The sequence below is a fragment of the Vicugna pacos genome, chromosome 23 (assembly GCF_048564905.1).
Source record: "Vicugna pacos chromosome 23, VicPac4, whole genome shotgun sequence".
NCBI classification, from domain to species: domain Eukaryota; kingdom Metazoa; phylum Chordata; class Mammalia; order Artiodactyla; family Camelidae; genus Vicugna; species Vicugna pacos.
In genome coordinates, this window is record NC_133009.1 from 17,521,589 (window position 1) to 17,549,465 (window position 27,877).

At 35.2% G+C, this 27,877-nt stretch overlaps 1 protein-coding gene across 2 annotated transcripts; it reads left to right on the forward strand.

Moving 5' to 3' along the window:
• The first annotated feature begins 47 nt into the window (after positions 1-47).
• EXO1 (exonuclease 1) lies at positions 48-27,877 on the forward strand. 2 transcript variants are annotated; one of them, XM_015234719.3, is made up of 15 exons: positions 48-161; positions 542-758; positions 1,921-2,094; positions 4,451-4,570; positions 5,540-5,663; positions 6,653-6,790; positions 7,776-7,988; positions 9,401-9,588; positions 10,287-10,383; positions 13,138-13,363; positions 16,522-16,762; positions 17,983-18,541; positions 21,197-21,298; positions 23,965-24,158; positions 27,063-27,877. In XM_015234719.3, the coding sequence occupies exons 3-15, from the start codon at positions 1,934-1,936 to the stop codon at positions 27,202-27,204; spliced, it is 2,505 nt and encodes an 834-aa protein (XP_015090205.1). In that variant the 5' UTR covers positions 48-161; positions 542-758; positions 1,921-1,933; the 3' UTR covers positions 27,205-27,877. The 2 variants fall into 2 exon arrangements, with proteins under 2 accessions (XP_015090205.1, XP_072804663.1); XM_072948562.1 differs by having other exon boundaries at positions 16,525-16,762.

Sequence of the window (27,877 nt, forward strand, 5' to 3'; positions counted from 1 at the left end):
GGGGGGTGGTGCCGGCGCCGTGGAGGGGCGCTGACGTCACTTCCTCTGGGCGGGGCCGTGGGCAATCCCGCGCAAATTGAAAGCTCCGGCCGTCTGTGCTGTGCTGCGCTGCGTCCCGGCTCATCAAGTTCTGCGCCGCGGCCTCGCGTGCTCTGGCTCATGTAAGTGGGGGCCGCGGGGACGGGCTTCTGGGTCCCCACCCGGCCTTCCTCGGGCAGATGGAGGGCCCTTCCCGGCTAGCGGGTGGAGCGGGCAGTGCAGGCCCGCAGCGTGTCCCCGCTGGTCCCAGTCCCTGCTCTCGGGATCCGGGTCTTCCTGGCAGAAGGGGAATATCTGACTTGGTGCCGGACCCTGCAGCGGCCCTGGGGGCGGCAGGCTGGGCACCCCTGAGCGGAGATTGGGGTGCTGGAGTGTATAGGCCGGGGAAGTGATTTGGGGGACCGAGGGAGGGACCTCGCATTTTCCTGCGGAAACGAGCAGGCCGGTTTTACGTGCAACCTCCCGGCTTCCAAATGTTGACAAGCACATGGTTTTCTTAAAGTTGTGCAGGCGAAAGGAACGTGTCTCCTGGAACAGTCCTGTGGGCGCTCTGCCAGGCCCTGTGAGATCAGATGGAGCGGTGATATTGTGCTGTCATTTACTACCTGGTGCCGCAGGCGGTCTCCTGACGATGCTTTGTGCCTGTGGCCCCCATCATTCTCATCGTGCTGAAGAGGAAACATTTATTCGTGAATATTTACCTAACTTAGAAGAAACATGTAAGTTTCACAAAATTATACTCTGACAGTTTCTCTTGGAATGAAAGAAAACTTTTTTAGGAGTATCTGAGAGGTAGGAGAGTAATTGTTTTTCCCAAACTGTGGCTTGACGACTACGTGCACCCAAATTACCTAACGTGTTTAAAATTCAGAATTCCCGCCTCATGCCACAACTAGTGAATCATAGTCAGGAGGAGTGGAGGAGTTGAGAATCTGCAACGAACTGAAATTTGAGAACTGCTGGACTAGAGTATCAGAGCTTTCCTACAGTATCAACAGGGTTAAGTCTGACTCCTGATCCTGTACTTTCTTCCTATCCTCCCTAATTTAATGTCTGTTGGGAGAGATTTATGTTTTGAAATGCTAAGCAATGCTCAGTGTCCACTGCTTTTACTTTTTATCATGGGCAGTTGGGTGAGAGGGCAGTAGTTACTTGAAAAAGGACTGTGGCAGCTTCAGGTTTCTGTATAGAAAGGGCTTGGGGGCTGCAACCTGGATGGAAAAGCTAAGCATTTATCTTGAAACTGTATTTGCACGGCGGGCAGTTTCACATTATTTGTGGGTAGCTTTCAGTCTGATGGACTTGCCCCTGGGCACCACCATTGCCTGTTAGCAGAATGTTCAGTTGTTGAAATAAAGCATTCTGATGGTAGTAAATTTCAGTCCTAAAAAAGTATACCCCTAGTTCTATAATTCTATTTGCTTATTTTATTTTTCAGTTGAAATGTTCTACCAAGTGTTTTGCATGTTGTTTCTTACAAAGCCTTTGCAGAGGCAATGTGATATCACAAGATGCACAATTTTAACAAGGCCTTCTTGGAGAGAAGACAGGCTCATACTTTTTTTTAGTATTTTCTGTCTGCTTCATACTGTTTCCAGGGCTTGGAGCATACATTATGATTCCAAAAGGGAAAGCACTTTAGAAAGAATACATAAAGGAACTATCAAATAGGGATAGTATGTTATTATGGTAAGTATTCTAGACGTTAGAAATTGTTTGACAGAGAGGACCCCAGTTAAAATATTAAAGAGTAGTGATTCTCAAATGTCTAAACAATAATAGGTGCTATGTTAGTTTTTGAGCTCTTTTTCCAAAACTTTTGGGTAAATATATTTTGCTTTAACCATTGCTGTTTTCCATTTCTTTTTTCGTATCATATAGTTAACTTAGCACTATGGGGATCCAAGGATTACTGCAATTTATCAAAGAAGCTTCTGAACCTATCCACGTGAGGAAGTATAAGGGACAGGTAGTAGCCGTGGATACATATTGCTGGCTTCACAAAGGTGCTGTTGCTTGTGCTGAAAAACTAGCCAAAGGTGAACCTACCGATAAGTAAGTTTGGACCTTACGTTAATTCTTTGCCAATTAGGAACGAGACTTGTAACGCTCTTTTTTCAGAAGAGGATCATTTTCCTTCAGTGTCAGATTTATCAAGAAGTGAGAGCATGTGCTTTAGAATATTGCCACATCAGGGAACATTTCCTTCTATGATATACGCTAGTTTTCATTCCTTCAAATAAGCCAGAGTATTAGGACACCAGTGGACAAAGACTAAAGGCTGTCTTCTTTATTCTTTATCTAAGATAAACTTTTTAACAATATTCTGAAAAATCCATGGTGACTTTAGACTCTCACTTTCTTGGGTACAGACAACATACTGCTAAACCCTGTTAGCAAAACAAGGCAGTTGCTTCTCAGGGACAAGGTGTTCTGACTTCCTTTTACTTCACTCGGGGCCAGAAATGGTGGCCAAGCTGACATCCAGTCATAACTCATGACCTTATTTGGGGCGGGATATGTGTCCTCTTTGTTTTTTAAATAGAGACACTAGAAAAACAAGTCAGCATAGTTTTTAGACAGAGATTTTCCACAAGGATTTGGGCACTATTATGTGTCTTCTTTTTCACACTGTATAATTTACCTCCTAGAGGGAAGGCTTATAGATCTTAGCATGATTTACTTAAGCACAATGGACAATAATAATAATAATCTTTTTTTGTTTCCAGAAAGGGATGGGGTAGTGAGTTGGGGGTGGAAAGAAGCAGAGAAGTCATTATTGAAAGGTGAATATATGTTTTTGGGCTTTTGGGCCTATCAAGTTAATTTGACCCAAAGTGACCTGTCACAGTTTGTCTGGGATGTGAAGGAGTCTGGGTGCTTCTGCCACTCCAACTGTTGCAACCATTTTTTGAAAGTGATTTCTTTTCCACCAATAAATTTGAACAGTTGCAATTATAGTTGACGACTACAATTTTCTCATTGCTACCTTCAATGTTCTTTAAATTTTCTTCACTGGGGAGAGAACTTTGTCTCTAGTTTTTTTGTAATTCTTAAGGATTCTGAGATTTTTGACTAATTAGAAGAGTTGTCCAAAGTACAAGGAATATCCATATTGTCAGATGAATTCCACAGGGCCTTCCACATAGTAGGTGCTCAGTAAATGTTCACTGAACTAAAAAGTTTCAGGACTTTCAACAAAGTATTGAGTATTTTAATATTTTTTTCCTACTGTAACTAATAAGTCACATTTGATAGTTTATTTTCCTTTAATGGTTCATTTTGGATGGGGATACTAACAAGAAAAAAACCAGAAAGTTTGGATAAGCCTATGGTAAACCTTTATGATCATAATAAAGAATGAGGTAGCTCTATATGTACCTGGAAAGATGTCTGAAATATATAAAATGAAGGAACCAGATATCTGACGTTTGTATTCTGTCTAGTTAATAAAAAAAAGTAAATTTCCTTTAAAATCCATTATAATTTTACATTTGCTTTCTCCTATTTTTATTTGATATTTAATCACTAGTTCCCAGTCCTTGTGCTATAGACCAATGCAGGTCCATTGTCACTGGTTTACAATTTTAAAAAAAGGACAATGTAGTGAGTCTTCCATTAAAATGAATATGATGATGATTTAAAAGATTATCTTTTAAGATTACATCTTTCTATTCATATTTTTGAGTTAAAATACACCAATTGTCTTGCCAGAATAAAAACCTAAATGTAATGCATGATTCTTGTTTGCATCCTGGACTGGAGGAAAAAACTATAGCAGTGCTGTGCTGGAGTCAACTCATATGAACTTGCTATACCCATCTCCTCCCAATTTAGCATTTAGTGAGCCCACATTGGTGGTTTATCCACCACTGTTGAATATGCATGTCAGGGAAATTTATAAGTGCTACAAATCAGGCACTTCTTCCCCCAGAACTCGTTATTTATTTAGCAGGTCACCACTAGTTACAACAATACTAGGACAATTGGGCAAATTTTAATATAGACTGTATATTAAACAGTACTTTATTACTGTTAAATTTCTTGGGTATAATAATGGTGTTGGAAAAATCAGGTATTTATTGTACTATTCTTTCAGCTTTTCAGTAGATTTGAAATTTTTTAAATCAAAAAAAAAATGAGGGAAAAAGGCTAGATTTGAAATCACACAGTGTCAGGACCGTCAGAGTCTTTTAATCTGCTCATGAGGAAGGCAAATATTACATAACCCAGTAGGATCCAAGGCAGGATTTGAACCCAAGTCTAAATTAGAGCTTATATTTCCTATGAAAACATTTGCTTAAGAAACAAAAGCCTCTTTTCATAATCTATCTCATCTAGTTTTAAAAAGAGCAAAAGTATTACCTTATAAGATGCAAAGTACGTAAATGTTTTTTCTTCAATTTCATAGGTATGTAGGATTTTGTATGAAATTTGTAAATATGTTGCTGTCTCATGGGATCAAGCCTGTCCTGGTTTTTGATGGATGTACTTTACCTTCTAAAAAGGAAGTGGAGAAGTCTAGAAGAGAGTAAGTAGATTCTCTAACTTAACTACTTTAAGTTCTGACATTGTGGTCTGTATGATACCAATTTCTTTTTGTCTTAGTTTGTGGAGGCTTGTTTTATAGTTTAGTTCATGAACAGATTTTCTTAAATGTTTCATGTGTGCTGGAAAAAAATGTGTGTTCTTCAGTTATTGAGTGGAAGGTTTTATGTCTATCCATTAAATCAGGCTTATTATTGTAGTGTTCAAAGTGGCTTCTTTTGTGGGGAGTTTTGTTTTGTTTTTTATGTGTGTCTACTTAATCCATCAATTACTGAGGAAATGTTAAAATTTCACTGTGATGGTGGATTTTTCAGTTACCTTATAGTTCTGTCCATTTTTTGCTTTGTTTATTTGAAGCCATTTTATTGGTTGCCTTCATATTTAAAATTTGTTATATTTTTGTAGCAAATTGAAACAATACGTAGTGACTCTTATAGTCTCTATGCTTTTTTGTTCTGGAGTCTATTCTGTCTGACGTTAGTATACGCATAACAACTTTCTTTTGTATGTTCCTAATGCCTTTTTCTGTTTACTTTTAGTTTCACTATGTCATTGTTTTTAGGCTTGTTTCTTGTGAAGAACACATCACTGTAATTTTTTTTTTTATCCATTCTGTCAACCTTTGTCTTTTTAAAAAATCTTTTAAATGGAGAGTTTGATTCTCTTTACACTGATCATTAATTGCTAATATATAGCTCCGACCTTGTTTGACTTCTTTTGACATAAAGCATTATTCTAGAAAAGTCTGATGATAAGCTTGTGTGTATGGGCACTATAAATCCTTGTTCTTTGCATCTAGAAACCCAAAAGATCTGGGTTAATATTCTGAAGAACCCAGTGTACACTTTCAAATGAGTCAACCATTTTTTTATTCTAGGAAAATTTCTTGAATTATAGTTTTATTGTAGTTTCTTGAGTTCGCCTGTCACCTTTTTTTTTTTCTCTCTTGCAGAAGAAGACAAGCCAATCTTCTTAAGGGAAAGCAGCTTCTTCGTGAGGGGAAGGTCTCAGAAGCCAGAGAGTGTTTCACCCGTTCTATCAATATCACACATGCTATGGCCCACAACGTAATTAAAGTGAGCTAAATAAGAAATAAAGCCAAAGTAACAAATGGTTGGGTTCATTTAAGCCAGTTACAAGCCAGCTGTTTGTTAATGGGCAAGAGAGGACATGAAGGGAGGATAATTATTGTAGGCCAGACCTTCAGGAAAGCTGGGTGTCAGAGGAAGAAGGGAGCAGGGTTTGTAGGTAGGAGAGAGGAATCCAGCCATTTCCAAGGGAGAAGTCCTAAAGAATGAGCTCTCCCTTTTTAGATGAGTCACTTGCATAGATAAAAGTGCTCCGTAGAGACAGAAGGGCTAAATTCTTGGAGGTTCAATCCTACCCCATGCTCATAGTCTTCAACACTTACTGTAACCTTCACTCTTGAATGACTGTCAGGGATCTATTCAATTATTCTGGCCAGTTCAGAAGCTCTGCAGATTTCTAGTCTGTTTGATCTGCTTCTGCTTAGAAGCTTCTTCCCTCATCACCGTAAATCTTAGGGTCAACACTCCCATAGTCACAGCCCACACTTCCCCCTTTTTGGGTCTCTGTTCAAACTGCTTGGTAAACAAATGGGAAGAATGGTGATTAGATTCTGTTGTGTCATCAGTACAGTCTCCTGTAGACTTTTGTTCTGTGACAAGAGAACCTGGGGAAACACATGTCTTATGTTCTTTTGGGAGCATGACCATACTTAAGATGGTAGCTGTCTATAATTTGAAATAATTAAGCATTACAGCTTGTTTTTTTTTCTCCCCCCTCCCCGCCCCCCTGAATGTACAGCAATAGTTCTGTTTTCCTAATGTATAAATTGACTTTTAAAAAAGATTTCTTAGTGGCTGTATGATTAGTTCAATATATGCTAGGACTGAAAACAGAAAAACTTACTTTAAAGGAAATGATTTCCAAAAATAATATGAGCCTGTACATGTTGAGGCTGGGTAAGATGGGTTTGAAACAGGAAGTCTTTCAGTGCCTTCCACATGCTGTTCTTGAGATTGATCGTGACCCTTCCTCACAGGCTGCTCGGTCTCAGGGAGTAGATTGCCTCGTGGCCCCATACGAAGCGGATGCGCAGTTGGCCTATCTCAACAAGGCTGGGATTGTACAAGCTATAATTACAGAGGACTCCGATCTCCTCGCTTTCGGCTGTAAAAAGGTACCTAACTACAACTACTCCATACTGTTTTTCTATGTGGTTGGAAATAGTGTAAATCAAGGAGCTAAAATTTTCCTCTCCAGAAACACATATTTTATCTTATTTAATACCTGCAACAAATATCTACTTACAGTGTTAACAATTATTTTATTTAAAATGAAAAGAAAGGTTTTGCTGCTTGACATTTGTGTAATCTGGATGATTTTTCAGAGTAAGCCCTTAAAGTGAGAGGGTCGTCTTGTTTTTTTCCAAATTCTTTAGTGGAATGTAGTCTTGTTTTTTAATAATGATCACTTACATGCTTTATATTTTTCAATTAGGTCGTATAAATAAGTTAACGTATCTGCTAGTGAGAGGCTCTGCAGTAATTTAGAATTATGTATAAAACTGTTTAATGGAGAATTTTATTATGATATTTTAAGACACAGAACTATAGACTGATCTCATTTCTGTTATTATCTATGTTATTTGTATTATCTATATATTTGTAGATGACTAGAAGGATCTGTGAAAAGATCAATGCTGGGTAACAGTGATAGATGAGAGATTTGGGGCAACTTCTGTTTTCTTCTTCCTGAATTTCTGTGTTTTCCAAATTTTCTGCAATACACATGAATTACGTTAAGAATAAGAAAAAGAATTACTTTAATATGTAAAAGCAGAAGGTAAGAAGAAAATGCTTTTTGTTATTTAAATAGGAATTGCTATTTGACATGATCAACCCTGTAATAGAAATAGGAAGTAAAGAGGAGCAGAAAGGGCCTTCTTTATACGAGAGTCAGGGCAGTTGAATTATGATGTGTGATCTTGTCTAGCCTGTGCTTCAGTTTAACTTACCTGCAGATTTGACGGTAATTAATTGGACTCCCTATCTCTTGGTTACGATGAAGAACAAGAAAGATTTCTTAGAAATACTGCAGTGGATTTGGTAATGAAAAATTAAAATGGCTTTTATAGGTGTTAACAATTTCCCTTCCCTTTGAAGGTGATTTTAAAAATGGACCAGTTTGGAAATGGACTAGAAATTGATCAGTCTCGGCTAGGAATGTGCAAACAGCTTGGGGATGTGTTCACAGAAGAGAAATTCCGTTATATGTGCATTCTTTCAGGCTGTGACTATCTCTCATCCCTGCGTGGGATTGGCTTAGCCAAGGCCTGCAAAGTACTAAGACTAGCCAACAATCCAGATATTGTGAAGGTAAGAGTGATTTACCAAGGGTCACGTTAAGTTCTGAAGCAGTTCTTAAATAATAGATGATCCGCTCAGAATATGGATCTTAAATATTCTGTTATATCCACAGCCAATATTGTGTCATTGAAAGGAGAAAACTACTAAGTCACTAGAACTTTGCTTTTGGCAACTGATGAACCATGTTTTCAGCAGTTGACTTAAAAACTAGTAATTTTTAAAAATAAAAACAGCTATAAAGAGATTTAAGGATAAAATATCCTAGGGGAGAATTAATGTTAAAATGCAGTCTTTTGATTTCTGTCTTATTACCCTAGTGGTTCTCAAACTTTTTGGTCTCAGGATCCCTTTATACTCTTAAAAGCTCTTTGTGGCAATAATTTTTGTTTATATGGGTTATAGCTATTAATATTTACTAAGTCAGAAATTGAAACAGAAAAATTTAAATATTTGTTAGTTCACTCAAAATTAACAATAAATTCATTACATTTTAAAATAAATATATTTATATGAAAATAATCATCGTCTAAAACATGAAGATTATGAGAGAAATTACACATTTATGTAAATCTCTTTAACATGGCTCAGTAAAGCTGGATTCCTAATTCTACTTCCTCATAGAATCCGATGCAGTATCATGTGTCGTGAATTTTCTAGAAAACTCTGAGACACCGTACGTCATTGGTCTATAATTTAAGAAATTAAGCATTCGTTAAAGAAGCTTATTCCCACCCCTACTTGCCTTGAGTAGTTCTCTTAAGCCCATAGAGTTTGCAGAGCAGAATTTTCATTTTCTGTTTCTAAGAGTACAAAGTGTGAGTCCTCAGGGCTAAGGATGGTCTGATCTCAGGGATGGGAGATGGTGGCAGATCTGGGAAGAGAGCAGCATGCACTGATTAGCCTGTGACTCTAGGATCACTCTGGTTCTCTGGGTCTTCACTTCTTCATCTCTGAGTTTAATATAAAAGTTTCAAAACCCTTTCAAGCTTTAATCATCCATGACCATAACAGGAGTTAGAATGTTGACTCCATTTTTAAAATATGATCTAAGAATTTTTTTTTTTAAATCCTCAGATTTTGTCTGTTGTTTGTTTTTTGCTTTCTGAATGAAAGGGATTTTGAAGGTGAAGAATGTATCTTAAAGTTATACTTAGGAATATAAATTTGATGTGTAACTGGATTTTTCATTCTTTGGATTAATAATAGGAAAAAACAAAGAAAACACTGTTATAGAGACTTAGAATTTTAAGTCATGACATGATTGTGTTTACTGGTAGAGGTTTTTAATGTAGATAAAAGCAATTGATTTTTTTTTTTAATCCCTCATCCTTCTCTACTGTAAGCTGATGGATCTTGGGGATAATGTGTTCCCTGTTCTTTGTTTGCAGATAACTTGTAAATATTTTTACATCTATTATTAGGTTATCAAGAAAATTGGACATTATCTCAAGATGAATATAACAGTACCAGAAGATTACATCAAAGGGTTTATTCGAGCCAACAATACCTTCCTCTATCAGCTAGTTTTTGATCCCATCAAAAGGAAACTTATTCCTCTGAATGCCTATGAAGATGACATTGACCCTGAAACACTGAGCTATGCTGGGCAGTATCCTTTCTGAACAAGAATCGTAGAACTTTGCACTTCTTGCATATGTTTGTGGTGATATTTTTAGTGAGACATTCAGTAAAAAGCTTGCACTTTTTTTTTGCTTTTTTTTTAATAGTTAAATCTTTATTTTTTTAAATTAATTACCATGCTAGTGAAAATTTAGAACAACTTTTGCTTATAAACCTGAGGCTCATCCATTATAACTTGCTAATTACTTAGATTGACTTGGCAGAAGCATATACAGTCAGTCACTTAAGGTACATACTCCAAAGGTGGTACTTAAGAGACCCTCTCACAGCAAGTAAGCTCAATTAATTAGGAAGAACATTCTGGGCATATGAGTATCCCAGTTGAGGATGCCCTTCCCACAGCTACTGGCCACATGCATTCAGGGTGATGCAGAGCTGTGAGTCACTTAGGTATTGGCCAGGACTTTCTTCTTTATTGCCCTTGACAGGAAGTAAGTGATGACTTGGGGCTTTGCTTCAGAAAATAACCAACTCCTGCTGTGACAAATAGAGACTAATAAACTCTGCCTGTGGTTTTGGTAAAGCTGAATGTAGAAAGTAAGTACTGTCCATTGAAATCATAAACCTGAAGATTTTCTGTGACAATAGAAGACATTTTTCCATTTTAATACAGTATCATTTGTTTGATTATTAATAAAAGCATTTTCCTTAATCCTACCAACCTAGGTATGTTGATGATTCTACAGCTCTTCAAATAGCGCTTGGAAATAAAGATATAAATACTTTTGAACAGATTGATGACTTCAATCCAGACACTGCCATGGTAATATTTTAAAGACTTTCTTCTCAAAGAGCACATTTTAGTTATGTCTCAGGAAGTATGACTTAAGGCAAATCTTCATTTAGTAAACATCTTTTAAGCATTTCTATATCCAGGCACTGTGAAGTGTAGACTGAAAACAACTTGATACTAGAGGAAATATATCTCTTAGAACATAGGTATGTTGGTTAATTTCCTTAAATTAAAAAGTGATCACATAATATATTATCAAACCTTTAGACTTTCATTTGAGCATACCAAATGTTTGATGTCTTTTTTCTCAATTCACCTCATTCTGCCTACTTAGCCTTTCATTTGATCTCTGTCTTTAGACAAATGAATCTTCCCGCCTTCTAAAGTGCCTATGGTTTGAATATTACTGTTTTGGGTTTCAAAGGTCCAGTTGCTCTGAAGGCAGATGGGTGCGAATTGACTGTACGGTCAGGTTGAAGATGAGGACCCAGGGGCCAAATAATCATTTTTTTCAGCTCTCTTCCTACCTGTGGCCACCATGGTACCTGGTGCCTTAAATTCCTGAGTCGTTCTCTGGGTTTCTGTACATGGAGTTGGCTTTTCTCACTGACGTTCTTTTCTGTAGACACTTGAGTTTGATCTCTCTTGGGCTAAATTCTTTATTTTTATTTTTTTATTGCAGTATAGTTGATTTATGTAATGTAAGTTTCAAGTGTACATGAGGTTTCATGATTCACAATTTGAAAAGGTTATAATACTTTATTCATAGTTATTATAAAATATTGGCTGTATTCCCTGTGCTGTACAATATATCCTTTTACCTTCTTTATTTTACACCCGTTAATCCCCTCCCCCTGTCTTGCCCCTCCCCCTTGGGCTAAGTTCTTTAAGCTCTTCTATTTATACTCTTATCTTCACTATGGTTTGGAAGTTACATGTATCTCCTAATTTTACTGCAGGTGGAGTTTGTGTTTGTTTCTTGTTCTTACTGCTTTGGGGATGACTTTTTTTTTCCTTATTGAATTATTATTGACATATTAGTTTCAGGTGTATGACATAGTGAATCTTTTTATTTATATACATTATACTTATATACATTAAGAAATTATTTATATACATTAAGAACTTATCACAATCATTCTACTTACCATCTGTCACCATACAGAGTTATTACAGTATGATTGACCATGTAGTCAGCCCTTCATTTCCACGGGCATCTGCAGATTAGACCAACTGCAGACCCAATTCAATTGAATCCTTGGATGCAGAACCCATGGATATGGTGGGCTGACCATACTGCTCCATTTTATATAAGAGACTTGAGCATCCGTGGATTTTAGTACCAAAGTGGGTCCTGGAACCAATCCCCCACAGCCACCAAGGGACGACTATATTCCCTGTGCTGTGTATTATATCTCTGTGACTTATTTACCTTATAGGTAGAAGTTTGTATAAGAAGAGGACCGAAAAGACTTTATTCTGCTATCTTCTTTATAGATTTGAATTACTGATATTACAATTTAATCAGAAATGATTCTCATTTTTCCTGTCACAGAAACTGAGAAATAATTGGCTGAATTTAGTATGTTCAGATATGAATGGGAATGTTATGACTCACTAAGACAGCCATCCTTCATAATCCCAAATCCTTATCAGATCTTTTTTTTCATAGAGAAATTTCCCTTGGAACCACTGATTGTACATCAAACTAATCCTTTTTATTTCTCAAAAATTTATTCTTCCCAGTCAGGTTTTCTAATTGCCTATTTCTCTCTCTCTCTCTCTTTTTATAAAACCATCATGAGATCTAATGCCGTGAGCTATACTGCTTAAACTGTTTTTATTATGCCTATTCTCTCAATTATTCTAAGTTACCTTTCTTGTTACTTATTTATTATATTACTTATTTATTTTTATTTTTAATCCTTTGTTTAAGATTAGATTCCAAGTTCAGGTGGGATTTTTGTCAGGTACAATTCACACCCTAAGTACCAGCATTTTTTGTACTGTTGTTAATTTTTTAATGTTTTGTACCCTTTGCCTCTTCTGCTCTATTTGAATATCATTGACATCCTTTTAGCAGATCATTGTCATCTAAAATGTATTTAGTTATTAATTGTGAATAACTTGTATTAGCATTAAAAATGATTATTTACCAATCCTTACTGTCAATGAGTTTTCTCAGAGAAAATTTTGTATAAGGCTCAGCGTAGACCAAAGTAGCTTTCTGTTTCTCAGTATTGTCCATATTATAGAAACTATTGTTTTGTAAATTAGATTGTTTTAGTTTGAACTCATCCAAGTTCTAGAGATGGGATAGTTGATTAAATACATAATTTTATAGTTTTAATTTTCAAGTCCTTTGTAAAGAGTATGTTAGTTATTAATTAGAGGCTTGTTGCAAGATGATTATTAAAGTAATTACTACTGTATATTGAACTAATACTCAAATTTTAAAAGTAGTTTTTTCTGATCATGTTTCTTCAAGTGCTGTTTCATTTCTTGCACTGTTCATCTTAGGAAGATTCTTTTTTTATCTCTTAGAAATGAGCTAACAAGTTGCTTGACCCTCATTAAGAGAGAAATAGATCTAGGAATATAAAACACATTTAATGGAAAAGTATAGGACCAGCAAAGTGGAAAATGTTATTAGAGGACAGATGTTTCATCAAAAGCTGTTCAAAGGGGTAATTTAATTATTAACTTATAATTTATGTTGATACAGAGGGAAATAATTTGACTAATTATCTTCTTCAAGTAACTGTTTTCCTTTTACTGTTTTAGCCTGCCCAATCAAGAAGTCGTAGTTGGAATGACAAAGCATGTCAAAAGTCATCTAATATTAATAGCATTTGGCACAGAAATTATTGCCCTAGACTTGAGCTGGATATTGTTTCAGATGCTACAAGACTGAAAGAAAATCCAAGTACTGTAGGCATTGAACAAGTGATTAGTACTAAAGGGTTAAATCTTCCGAGGAAGTCACCCATTGTGAAAAGACCAAGAAGTGGTATGTATTTTGTTTTTGTGAAACAAAACAAGAAGTCTTGTTTAAGAAGTCTTTGTTAAATCTGAGATCACTAAGATTTTTTTCCTGTTTTCTTTTAGAAGTTTTATACTTTTAGTACTTACAGTCAGGCCTTTGATCCATTTTGAATTATTTTTTTATATGGTGTGAGGTAAGGATCAAGGTTCACTTTTTGGTATATGGTAATCCAGTTGTTCTAGCACCATTTGTTAAATAGATTATCCTTTTTCCATTGAATTGCCTTCCTGCATTTCTGTTTCTAGATTGGGTTATTCTGTACCAGTGGTCTCTTTTTCTATCTTTGAGCCAGGCACACTGTCTTAATTACTGTAGCTTTATAGTAGATCTTAAAATCAAGTAATATAAGTCCCTAAGCTTGTTCTTTTGAAGAGCTGTTTGGCTAGTCTGTGTTCTTCACATTTCCATACAAACCTTAGAATCAACTTGTCAGTTTCTTTAAAAAACAAATTCTGCTGAGATTTTGATTGGTATTTAGTTGAATCTGTAGATCAGTTTGGGGAGAATTGACAACTTAACAATATCGAGTTTTCTGATTCACTTAAATCTTCAATGCTTTGTAGTGTTCAGTGTACAGATCTGTACATCTGTTAAATTTATACCTCTATTTCAGATTTTTGATACTGTTGTAAATGGTATTTTTAATTTTAATTTCTGGTTCATTGCTAGTATATAGAAATACACTTGGTTTTTGTGTATTAATCTTATGTTTGGTAACCTTACTAAATTCACATATTAGTTCTAGTGTCTCTTTTGTAGACTCTAAGATTCTCTACGTAGATAATCAGATCACCTACAAATAAAGTCTTTGGTACAATGTTGAACAGAAGTGCCGAGAATGGAATGTTAGGTATTGGGAAAAAGGTTTCATTTTCCACTGTAGACATGTTTAGAAGTAGAAAGAGTAATTGTAATCCATTCCTTCTGTCTTTCTTTCCCTCAGACATTACATGAATGAATGAACGTCTGACAACAAAAGCAAAACAAAGCCCATGCAGACTTTTAGTTCATGCTTTTATGTTTTGAATTTAAGTATGGATTATACACATTTAGCCAAAATGGCCTGATTCCTTATGAACCTAAATCTTCTTCATGATAATATCTCTGAACCTTTGTTTCCTCTTCTGAAAGGGGAACAACATTGCCTGTTTCCAAATTGTTGTATACGTGATATATAAAAGCCCTGATGCATAGCAAGTACACTGAACTTAATAGTTCCTTCCTTTCCTTCTGCTGCCATCAGGATGATTCATTTTAGGTGGAGAGCTCATCAGGAAATTACCTATATCAGATTAAATCTTCTCTGTTATAACTGCCATTTATCAATGGATTTTGTCTCTGGGCACACACACAAATGCAAAAACAAAACAAAAACCGGTGAATTTTCTTCCCTCTTTAACGTGATAGCCCTTCATATATTTAAAGACAGCCATTGTCACCCTCCTAAATTTCTTTTGCAAGCTAAAAGTTTCTTATCTATCCAGGTTATGCTTTGGATACAATATAATTTTTTAATAATTTGTATCTGTTACAGTGAGTGGTTGTTGAGATGTGGTCTGCTTACCATAGAGCATGGTAAATATTTAGAACACTATTTCAGTCCTTCATCCAGAAACTGCTTTTACTATTGCAAACTAAGATAGTATTAGCTTCTATTAGTATTCTTGTCATTTTGCTGGCATTTTCTGCATTTATAATCGAAAGCCACCATTTGCTATTAAGCCAGGTACAGTTATATTTGTAAACTTAAATGTGGGTTAAATTATCTTTATTGAGGTAATCTTAATTCATTATAATCCATTGTTCTGCCTATTAATTTTTTTTCCTTTTTTTAAATCTTTGTATTGTCTTCTAATATATGAGTATTAGGTCACCTGAAAATTTGAGAAGTATGGCTCAAGGGTGTCTTAAATTTTTGGTTAAAATTTGTTTGCTTGTGTCATGTTGAATTGAATCAGAGCAAGTATGGAAATCTAGGGCTCCATACCAGAGACAGACCTCCTTTCATACCATTAGTCACCAATTATCTTTCAGGGCTATTCAGCTTGCTGCAAATTCCCATAACTAATACACAATAAATTTTGCTCTACATTGTCCACTAGAATAGTGAGAGTCACTGTGAGAAGTGTCTAGCTCAATTCAGGATATACTAAGTCTATGAACTTCTCCAAGGAGCTAGACTGACAAACTTATCATAAAAAGAAAATGAGATTAATGTGATATGGCTTCTTCTTGATGAAGCCTTGCTGGAGAGCCTACAATATTTTTTTTTTCCTCTTCTGTAAGAGCTCACAATTCTCTGCATAATACACCGATTTCGGTTTTGCCAAGTTTACCAATCTATAGGTTTTGGGTTTTTTTTTTTAATCTATGCAATTTTTAATTTGAGTTATCACCTTGACTCTAGTGTTTTGGCATGCCCCAGCTCTTTTACTAACTTCTTAGAATAATGAGCATTTACTCATGTGAGTGGAAGCTGTTCACTCTGAGGATTAGATGGACTAATTCAAAGCACCTTAGTGCTATCTCTATGTCTTTGTCTATTTCAGCTTTAACACTTTACATTTATTTAGCCTTATGAGGTATTCTAACACCATAGAATACATTTGTCACATGGCAGTCTTTTGAGAGCCCCTTAGCTGTGTAATGAGGATCAAAACTAAAGCACAAATTACTTTTGACTACATGACACTTTAAAAACCATAAACACATGGATGGTGTATATAAATAGCTCCTGGTTTTATGGAAACATTTTTAAAAAATCAAACATTAAGTTAAATCATACATTTACATGTAAATTGCCTTAGATTTTTTTTTTACTTTCAAAATTAGGTCCTTAGTATATGAGTATAGAGTCTTACAGAATTGATTATATCCTGAAGTTTTGGTTTGGGTAATTTCACATAAAATCATACAAATAATTGACATTAAATCATAGCTAATTTTTGAAATTATAAAACACAGCAAAGGAAATTTTTTTAGAGTCATTTTATTTCCTTTTCTGATGCATAATTAAAAAAAATTAAGACTTCATCTTTAGACAATAGGGCAAGGACTGTGGAATTAAGACCAAATCTCTACATGTGAAATAAAGATTTACAGATAATTTTGTTTTTATTTAGAAGAGCTGTCAGAAGATGACCTATTGGGTCAATATTCTACTTCAAAGAAGACCAAGAAAAATAGTTGTGAAGTTAGTAAGTCATTGAAGTCTTCCGACTTGTTTATGCCTGACCTGGTAGACGGAACTACTAATAAAAAAAGCTTAAGTACACCACCTACAACAAGAAACAAATTTGCAACATTTTTAAAGAGAAAAAATGAAGAAAGTGGTGCTGTCATGGTTCCAGGGACCAGAAGCAGGTATAGTTGTACCTATGGAATATTGTTTGTCTGTTCTATCATATACTCTGTTGACATTCATTTTAATTGTCTTGAATAACATTGAGTCTAATGGGATAGGCTTAATCCAAATACAGTTTTTTCAAATCATGTAGTGCCTTAGTTCTGCTGTTTCCCTGAACTTCTGTTACTTTTGTAATCTCTCCATACAGAACCAAAACAAGAATTGTAGACCTTATTACATTTTGCATTAGAAAAACTCTGCTGTTTTTGGGGGGGTCCCCCCTTATTTGTGCCTATTTATTTCGTTTTTTTTTTTAAAGCTAAATATAATTTTGCAAAGGATAGTTAGAAATATATTTAAATACAGATGGCTATTGATTTCTCATATAAATTGACAATTGTATACGATACTAGGTGCTCTCATACAAAAATGAGAGGCAATTTTTGTTCTTGAGAAACATGTAGTTTTTCCTAGTTGGAAAACTAGGTCATGACAAAATCTTTCCATGTAGGGTAGTGTAAGTTCAATGACAAACCATGCCTGAGGTGTTCTGAGGGCATCTAATTCTGAGACAGTGGCTGGAAAGGACGAGGGGGAAGGGATGAGTATTAGGTGCCGTTACCTAAGGTGTAAATGATGAGTGAGCGAAGCAGACGAAGCATGGAGCCAGGTGCTTTCCCGGGAGACTCACACAGCTTGGACAGAGGCACAGAGCTGAGCAACAGCATGGAGCGTGGGGTGACTGTTTGCTGTAGACCACTGCCATTATTACTTCTGCCACGATGTAAATTGGGGAAAGGATGAAAAGGGAGCAGAAATGAAGATGATGAGGGAGCAGAAGCAAGCAGGCCAGTTCATGAAAGGCTTGTAAGCCAACTGAAGGATCTCTGAGCCTTTAAGGTGATGGGAAACATTTAGAAGGTTTTAATCCAGGGAGGGGTATGATTTGATTCCTAGTTTAGATAGACCACTCTGAACACACTGTGAAGAATGGAGTCTAGTGGGCCAACGTGGAGCAGAAAGATTGGTTAGGCTGTTTCCATCATCCCTGTGAATGAAGGTGAGAACTTGAGGAGTCAGTATGGCTTAGGGATTAGGAACTGGGACCCTGGGATTAGGCTGCCTAGACTTGAATCCTGTCCTGTTTACTCATGAGTTCTTTGACTTGGACAAGTTAATTTCTTTGTGAGAAAACTCCAAAAATCTTCTGCATTATTTCCGTTGTTTTTGCTGCTAGGTTTTTTTGCAATTCTCTGGATTCTACTGACTGTGTGTCAAAGAAAGCAAGCAGCCAGCCTCTGGATGAAACCGCTGTTGCAGATAAAGAAACCAATGGAAACGAATCAGACTGTGTAGATGGCACGGTGTCGGATGACACCAGTGTAGCACGTAATTCAAGTGAGCAGACTGCAGATGATGTGACCGTGATTGCTGCGGACTCTCAGTCTTTGAAAACCAGCAGATTCGCAAGGACCATCTCACCACCCACTCTGGGGACACTAAGAAGTTGTTTTAGTTGGTCTGGAAGTCTTAGAGATTTTTCAAGAACACCAAGCCCCTCTCCAAGCACAGCACTGCAGCAGTTCCGTAGAAAGAGCGATTCTCCCGCCTCTCTGCCTGAGCGTAACGACAGGTGTGATGTGTCTCAGCTGAAGAGTGATGAGTCCGGTGATGAATCTTACCCCTTACATGAAGTGGGCTGGTCTTCACAGTCTCAGGAAAGCATGGAATTATCACCACACAATTTAAGTGCAACTAAACTTTCTCAGCCTTCCAGTAAGGATTCAGATTCAGAGGTAGGTCACATTATGAAGCCTTTGTTTTCAAATTCATATATAAGAGAAAACATGGTGTTTATCAGGTAACAGGAAATTTTGCCTGCATTATGGAAATAATTGGTTGTTTTAATTTTTATTCTAGGTCTTACTGAGTAGAAAGTTCACATTTTATTCATCTGAAGGGCTTTTCTATGTCTTTCCTATTTTAGACTCTTGTACGTGTAATCTAACCATATTTCTTGAATCACTATGTATTCCATTGAGAGCTGTCTCAAGTTGTGGAACACTTAAGACCTAAGCAGGACAATAAGCTTCGTGAAAAATTATTATAAATTTAATATCAAAATCCTTAATATACTCTTGAATTCAGATAACATTTAAAACCTTTTGACGAAATGGCCCTGTTACTGTGATGGTGTTCATCTTAAGTTTTAGTACTTCGGGAATATATATTTATTTACGCTTTTTACTTTTGTTGAAATGCCCCTTTATGACAAAGCAAAATAGTAATAATACAAGTGATTTTATGTTATTCTGTTTAAATTAATAAAAGCATCCTACTCATTTTTCTTATTTATAAAATATCTTTATTCTTACTTAAATAAAATCAAAACTACAAATAAGTACTGCTCATAAAGACCCAGTGATAATCATATTTTAAAATGACATGATTGCATAATAGCATTCTTTAAATCTGAGTTATCTCAAATTTACCAATTTAACATACTTCATTTTATATTTACAATTACAGTTACCAAGTTGTAAGAACAACTAAAGCCTTGGGATTATTTGACGGAATTTTGAGGTCTGATAATCCTGAATATTGAGCACTGTCTAATAAATCAGTATAGGTTGTATTTATCGAAAGCAAAATATTTTATTCAAATTCCTAAAGGAAACTTGAGTTGTATTGGACTCAAATTGAAGGAAAAAAGCCTAGGTAAAATGTGGAAACAAATTGTTTTCATTTGGTGAAAGCTGAAATCAGTTAATATATTCAAATCCAAAATCCATCTCATGTGGTGTTTTCTAAGTAAGAGTATGCCAAACCAAACCCTTGAGGCTTTTGCTTTTCTTTTCCCATTCACCCACTTTGCCTTCAGTTCATTCATACTGGTCTAGAAGACTGCTTCTTTTATATGAGCCTCCAGTTTTTTCCTTTTCCACCTCTTAGCTGGGTTTTCTCTTGGCACCATTTGGGTACCACCACAGCTGCTATTTCTTGAACATCTTTCATAAAAACATCGTTATCTATTCTCAAACAATTGAGACAATAACGGGTAATATAAAAACTATATAATCCTTCTTTGATTCAGAAAATATTTTAGAAAGCCACAATATTAGTCTTTACTGCATGATTCTGAAGAAAATGTATTGGGGCTTCATTCTGAATATCAGTTTTTACCATATGGTTCTGAAGAAAAAGCATTGGAGATGTTTACTGGTTCACTGTGAAAAGCAACAATCATGTGTTCTATATGTATTAAGTACGTTAACCCTATTTGAGGTGAATTAACCTTAGGATCTTACTCTTGATCTTCATTTTAAGAAATGATACAGCCCAGAGTCACCACTACTGCTAGCTATGAGCAAGGAACTTTAGAGTTTCTATAAATTACAATCCAAATTAATGGAGTATTTTTTACTTTTGGATTGTTTTTTAAGTATATAGTACCACGTGGAATCCCAAGATAATATTTTTTAAAAACCAACCCTCTTGGAACATGCTGAAATGTAGACCCTTCAGAATTTCCATTTATTGTCCTTTTTTATTTGACTTTTGTGGGAATCAAGATTATTCTGTCTATAGAAAAGTCTTATATGAGGGGATTTGGGTACAGAAAGTAGGTCTCAAAGTCTCTGCTAAAGGTAATTGTGCCTTTCATACGGTACTGCTCTACTTCTTGAAAGTAGATGCCTTTTTTCTCTTAAATGTTGAACATGTCACACAATTAAAAGAGCTATGGAGCTACACTGGTTCAAGTTTTTGTGGCTAGTAATTTATGAAAATTATTAGCCAAGCTTGCAAATGATATTACAGGAGGAGACTTTTTTTTTGAAAAAGAGAATAAATCCACACTTTTATTTATCTACTTTCCAACAAGTTTAAATCCTTGAGGGGGTACAGCGTCGCACAAATTCTGTATCCAGTGACTTTAGCAGGATGGTTGCTTCAGAATTTGGCAGGAACCATGCCGTTGTTTCCATGAGCACAAGTTACTTTTCCCCAGATTACTCTGGTTTTGTTGGGTTTGCCACCAGGAGTTACAATGTTCTTTTTTGCTTTGTACACATAAGCACATCTCTTGCCTTATCTATTGAATTCATCTCAAGCATAAACACCTTCAATTTTAGGAAGAGCTGTGCACCCCCTCTAGTTCTGGAGACCCCACTTAACAGCTTTTTAATTTATATTTCGTACAGTTTACTTCTCCAGCTGAAAGATCTTACTAGATTTCTTTAGTGAAACTCACAAACATCACTCTTTCCACATTAATTTTCTTTTATTCTATTCCAAGCTTTTTATATTTTTTTCTTCTGAGAAATTACATTTTATTTACACTGATTTTCTCAACTGACTTGTTTTATGTTTTGTTGAATATTGGTTAATTGTCATAAAAATTCCATAGTAAAAATCTAATTTTACTTTATTTTTTGATTTGTGGGATCTAGGAATCTGATTGCAATCTTAAATCACTTGATAATCAAGGTAATCAAAAATCCAAGCTACACTTATTTCATTTTTCGAAAGAAGACACGCCTCTAAGGAACAAGGTAAAACAGTTATTTAAATTATTTTTAAATTTCAGAAGTGATACATACCAGGAGATAAGAAATATAAGCAAAATTAAATATCAAAATGCCTGTATTCTTAATTACAGAAAAGCGTCTGCCTTCAAACCTTCTAAGACCATGTTTGTGCTTAATTTGTAGGTGTTTAAGTTGTGAAACCTGCTGTTTTTCTCTCGCAGTATAACATTGCTTATAATGACTAAAATATGCCTTTGTATGGGTTTAGTTAATCCTCTTATGTTTGTCCTTTACCCTAAAACTTTTTGCTATAGCAAACTGTACTGCAACCAAGATCTTGTGGGTAAATATTTGAGTACACATTCTTGATTATTTTACAAGAATGAATTCTGTGGAATGGTATTACTGGTCCCACAGCATCTATGATGATGTAAAGCTTTGATATATACTGCAAAAAGACCTTCTAGGAACTGGGTTCCTGATAAGCCAGGTTTTTTTCTTTATCAAAATATATAAAGATTTGTGTGACTGCATAGTGAAAGCTCATTAACTTAAAGCATGTTTTATATATTAAGTGTTCTTGCCCATCAGTATCAAAATACTAATTGTTAATGTAAAAATGGGCAAGGGACATGAACAGAGATCATAAAAGAAAAAGTACAAGTGAATGATTAACATATAAAAGCACATTCAACCTTATTAGTAATCAAATAATGTAAATTAAAGTAATATAATTTTTATCTCTCATTTTTCCATAAAAGTTTTTAATTTACTTATATTTATGAGAGTATTGTGAGATGAAAAATCACATATTTAGGAGACTAAGAATTGCTCAGCCACTCCTGGAAAGCAATTTGAAAGAGTTCAAATAATTTAACCCAATAGATTCATTTTATAACTTGAGGCTAAGGAGAAACTGAGAGTGTAAACACGAGAGCACTTAGTTCTGCATTGATTACAATGGTAAAGAATTGGAAAAAGTTCTAAATATCTAAGAATAAGGGAGTGAAATACATTGAATACACTGTTGGTTTTACTTCTTTGCTGGTGGAAATATAGGTGAATTCTTTTTGTTTGTTTCTCATGTTTTTCTATAATGAACATACGTTATTTTTCTTCTATTTATACCTGTGAACTGTATTTATATAGTTAACAGATATTATTTTCTTATGTTAATTTTTTAATGCATAGAAACTTTAAAAAAAATTTTAATAGGTGGTCTGGCTATTTGAAAGAAGGTTCCCATCTCATACTATATAAATATAAACCTGAAAGCTATTCAAGATATAAATGTAAAAAATGTGAATATAAGATTGTTTTAAAAATCTTTGAGTGAGACAGCCTGTTTCAGGACATCTGTCTTGGAAAGATGTTCATATTATTTCTGAATGAAAAGGGAAGCCATGCTATTAAACAATATTGTAGTGTGGTGTTATTGTTTGCTTAAATACTTGAAATTACTCACACATCTGTGTATATTTGTATAATCATGGTATAAAGTCTAAAAGGATGCCAAAATTATGTGCAATCATAGGTAGGACTAGAGATGTAAAAAGTACTTTCTCAAAAGGAGTTACGTCTGGACATTAAACCATGTTTTTATTATTATTCTTTCTGTTAGAGATATGCATTGTCAGAGTTTTAACTGTCACTTCTGTTTTGGTGACAACTCCCCAGATGAACCTTCCTTCTTCCTCCCCAATATCCACCTTCAGTATCTAAAATCAAACTCATCTTTTTTACCTCTAACCAGTACTTCGCAGAACATTTTTTATCAGCTACGGAAAGTTATTTAATTTCAAAATCTTAGGGTTGACCTCTTTCTTTATAAACGCCAGCTTGATACTTCTTCTGCAGGGATTAAAGAAAAACAACCAAACATCTCCATCTGTCTAAATCTTGTTTCTTTCTCTGTCTTATTTCATGCTTTCCCGTTTTCCCATCACCAACATCCTAATTCAGGATTTCATCTTTCACGTGTGAACCTTTCCATTCTTATACATCCTCTACTAGATTCATCAATTTTAAAGCCCTGTTTTATATTACCACACTCTTACCACCCTAAAAAAACAGCAACAAAACTTTAATGGCTCCATATGTCCCGCAGTGTAAAAATCAATGGATTCAACTTAAATGTCAGTAGAGATCCATTTAAGTAAATTATGGCACATTTATACAATGGAAAAAAGAGGCAACTTATTCAAAACAAAATTCAGTTCCACGCATGAAATGGAAAACTCTCCAAGATACATTGTTAAGAAGAATCAAGATATAGTAAGCAAGAAAAGCAAAGTACACAACAGTGTGTAATATGCTCCTGGTTGTCGTGTGTGTGTGTGTGTGTGTGTGTGTGTGTGTGTTTGTAAATGTATTCAGTGAATGCACAGGAAACTAGTAATAGTGATTGCCTAAAGGCAGTTCGGGAGTACAGGAGACTTACTTTTCTGTCTATTTTATAACTCTTGAATTTAGTGCCAGGTACGTGTATTAACCTGTTTTTTTTTTTATGATATATTTTTGTATTGTACTTTTATATGATAATTTTTGTAGTAGACATTTATAAGCACATTTTTGCATATTGCTTATGGGTTATTTTGTTGTTGTTGTTGCAGTGTATGAAGAATAGTTTGAAATTAAATAAAGGTAGTTGCTTTAACAGAATAGTATTAAAACAGACATTTAACCTTCAGGTTCCTGGGCTGTATAAATCTAGTTCTGTGGACAACCTTTCTACAACCAAGATCAAATCCTCAGTACCTGCCAGAGTCAGTGGGCTGAGCAGGAAGCCAACAAGCATCCATAAGAGGAATCATTATAATGCCGAGAACAAGCCAGGATTGCAGATAAAAATTAATGAACTCTGGAAAAATTTTGTATTTAAAAAGTGAGTTGCCTTGTTAACTTACTCTAAAATAGGATAAATGATTTTCTTCTGTAATTTCAACTTCTCTCTCCCAGCTGTTTCTGTTTTCATATGAATTAATTTCTTTATTGCTGTACCCACCCTCCCACCCCCAAAAATCACAATCTTACCCTAAAAGAATTATTTTCCTCTAGTCCCTTTAACTGACTCTTTGTAAGACTATTTAGCTTCAATTTCTATGCCTTCTTTTAGTGAAAAGATGGCAAAATGAAAAACCTCAGTTCTCAATCTGCCTTTGGGGGGGGGTCTCTCTGTTGTTAAGCAGATGACTTTTCCAGGTCTTAATAAGTGTCTCAATTTTCTTTCCTTCTAAAAGTTGTTTTAGATGTAGGGGGTAAGCAGATAAGCTTTGTGGTACTTCTGGATTTAGAGCAATTTGTTTCCCTAAATTATCACATCTAACATGGGGAGTATGATTGAGTTTATGTGATTAATTTGCCAGATTTCTAATGTACGTAGCGAACACTGTTTTAAAAGAATTGACCCTCTGTCTACATTTTTTGAACCACAGTACTTCTGTTGGACTACAACATCAGCCACAGAGTAGCATCAATTTATAATTAATCATTTTCTTGTCCTTATTAGAGCAAATGTGCTAAGAATAAAAGCAAAGAGAAATGAACGGAGGGAAGGGCATTACGTGCAATGCTAGGGTTTAAATCTCACCTAACAGATATATTATCACAATCAGATGAGATAGTATGAGTGGAAACACTTTGGAATAAGTGCTGGACAATTATTTTTTACTTTATATTGTGTAAGGTCTAGGATTAAATGATACAGCAGCAGTTCTCAAACTTTTTGCCTTTAGGAACCCTTTATAGTCTTAAAAATTATTGAGAGCCCAAAAGTACTTTGGTTTACGTGGGTTATATCTGTTATATATTTAACCATCTTCGAAAGTAAAGTGGACATTTAAAAATATTTAAATAACAATACGCTCATTACATCTTAAACCGATAGTATATTTTCACAAAAGAAATAGCTGTTTTTCAACACACAAAAAAAGTGAGGACACTTATATTTTTGCAAATCTTTACTGTCTGGTTTAACAGAATTGAGCTGGATTCTTACATCTGCTTCTGTGTTTGCGTCTGCTTCTGTTATGATACGTTGCTTTGGTTGAATTATATGAAGAAAATCTGGCCCCACACAAAGTTGTATTTGGAAAAAGTATATTTTAATAGGATTTTTATTTAATTGTAATTCTTCTTTTATATTACACCAGAATTCAACAAGTAGTTTCTTAAAGGTAGTTGTAATATAGAATATGAAGCCCTATCAGTTGACTCTCTGTGCTCTGTAGCATCATAGTCTATTGGTCCGTATTGCACTTTGTGCATCTTCTACTCACGTGTGATTTTATAACATTGGCGTTGATCATTTGGAAACTGTGGGTTTATTGAGTTGTGCTTATCTTCTAATTGTTGACACATTTCATTATACAATATTAAAAAAAAAATCGCAATCTTTTTTTTGTAATTGGAGTCACTGGAGATTGAACCCAGGACCTTGTGCAAGCTAAGCATGTGCTCTACCACTAAGCTATACCCACCACCCCCTCCAAAAAGAAAAAAATCACAATCTTATCAGCAAAGTCTTTAAGTACTGAGAAACTATTAAGTGGCAGATACAGGTTTTCCAAAATTCTAATTTTCACTTGAAAGTTTGAATTTTGTCATTGGCAATGAATACTGTTAGGTTTTTTTGTCTTTGAAGTAACAGCCTCTCTTTGTTCATTTTAGAGAAGCCCTTTGCCAAATACCTAAATTTGAATAACCATAGTGTCATACATGCTTTTACTTGAGATAACTATCATACTTCTCTGTGCAACAAAAGTGCCTTCTGTGTTTCCCATTTTGTCACAGAATATTCAGGGGGTTGAGAATTAATAAAATTTATAATTTTTACTACTTCATCAAAAATGTTCCTAGGTGAGACTCACTTTTTTTTTAGTACTATTAGTATTTCTTGTGCAGTTTGGTGCCACTGTCTGGATTCATGCTAAGTTGCCAGCAGCTTTACTCAGTTCTGCTTTTGGATTATCAGGACAGATGTTAGCACAGCAGGGAAGGCAGATAAAGTCTAAATATTATTATGAAAATAGTTTCATTCTTACAAAACCCCTGGAAAAGGTCTTGGGAATTTTTAGGGGTCTGTGGGTCATACTTTGAAAACTGCTGCTAGAGGGAAATTAACAGTATTTTCTAAATGCCTTGTAGGAAAGTAAGACTTACTCATATTGAATTTTTGTTGACAGGAGATAGAATCACTTTTGTTGTCTTCATAAGAGGATTAATTTTTATAGATACAGAGCTCCCAAAATCTCGGCGGAGGGAGAGGAGTAAAAGATAGGGCTTAAACATTTGTTCATGCTTCATTCATGTTGGTTCTCAGCCAGACTGGAGAAGGGCGCTAATCAAAAAAGAACTGATCATTCTGCCTTAGCTAGTATTTATTTAGTTGCGGTTTAGCACCTACTTTGAACGGTGATTTAGAAAGCAGGAATAGGAGAGGGTGTAGCTTAAGGGTAGAGCACATACTTAGCATGCACAAGGTCCTGGGTTCAATCCCCAGTACCTCCATTAAAAAGCAAAAATTAAATAAATAAACCTAATTACTTCCCCCCGCCCCCCAAAAAAGAAAGAAAGAAAGAAAGCAGGAATGTGTACTAAGAAGCAAAACTCACATTTTATTGGACGTACTCAGGGGAGAATCTGAATGTGTCATGTAATGAATTGAGACAAATTATAAAGTAAAGAATCATCTCCTCTTCATATACCTCTATTTTGTCCAGGTAGGTTATTCTCTAATAATTGCTACCCTAAAAACACCAAATTCATTTTATTATATTATATTTTGCAGAGATTCTGAAAAGCTTCCTTCTTGTAAGAAGCCAGATCCTCTGTCTCCAGTGAAAGATAACATCCAACTAACTCCAGAAGCAGAAGATGATTTATTTAACAATTCCGAATGTCTGCGTGTTCAGAGAGCAATATTTCCATAAACACAGGCAGCTGGGAGGCTGTCACCTGCAAGAGAATCTCTATCAATTGGAAATCCTATTTGGGATGAGGCAATTATCAGTCTGAAAGATTTGCTCTTAGAGCTATGCCATTTTTAAAATAGGGTACATTTTGTTTATTAACTATGTAACTGTTTTTGTTCAGCAGCTTTTTATATTTTTTGTAAGAAGCTAACTAGATAAATAATTTTGGTTTTGATAGTTTTTGGAAATTTTACTGTTAGTTAGGTGAGTCCCTTGGAACTTATAAAAATCTACTCTAAAGATTTCTGTAATGTCATCAAGTACAAGGATGGTAAATGAAAAACCACAATTCTGTAATCATTTTATCCTAGAGGAAATTACTGAATTTCTCAAAGCTTTAATTTTTTCCACCTGTCTTTCCTATCTTTTATGGTTGAATTGGAAATATAGTTGCTGGGATTGGAGTGGTAGTCGGAAGGGATAAAGATCATTGTGTAAGTGAGACAGTGTTCTGTTTTCCCTGAAGAGTTTGGTTGGGTTACAGATTGACAGTAAAGGAAAATTGCTTTCAGCGTCATGTGAAAAGAATGACTTCTTATTAATATTCTTAAACCTCAAAATAGCCTGTTTTTCTTAAATGTCTTTTTGAAGTGTGGGCTAAAAATTCCTTAACATGTATTCAAAACTAGTG

Bases quoted from the DNA above. Each gene is read 5' to 3' on its own strand.
- EXO1 (XM_015234719.3), top strand. From the start codon at position 1,934: ATGGGGATCCAAGGATTACTGCAATTTATCAAAGAAGCTTCTGAACCT. The intron at 10,384-13,137 runs GTAATATTTTAA...TTACTGTTTTAG, and splicing joins TCAATCCAGACACTGCCATG to CCTGCCCAATCAAGAAGTCG. The intron at 13,364-16,521 runs GTATGTATTTTG...GTTTTTATTTAG, and splicing joins TGTGAAAAGACCAAGAAGTG to AAGAGCTGTCAGAAGATGAC.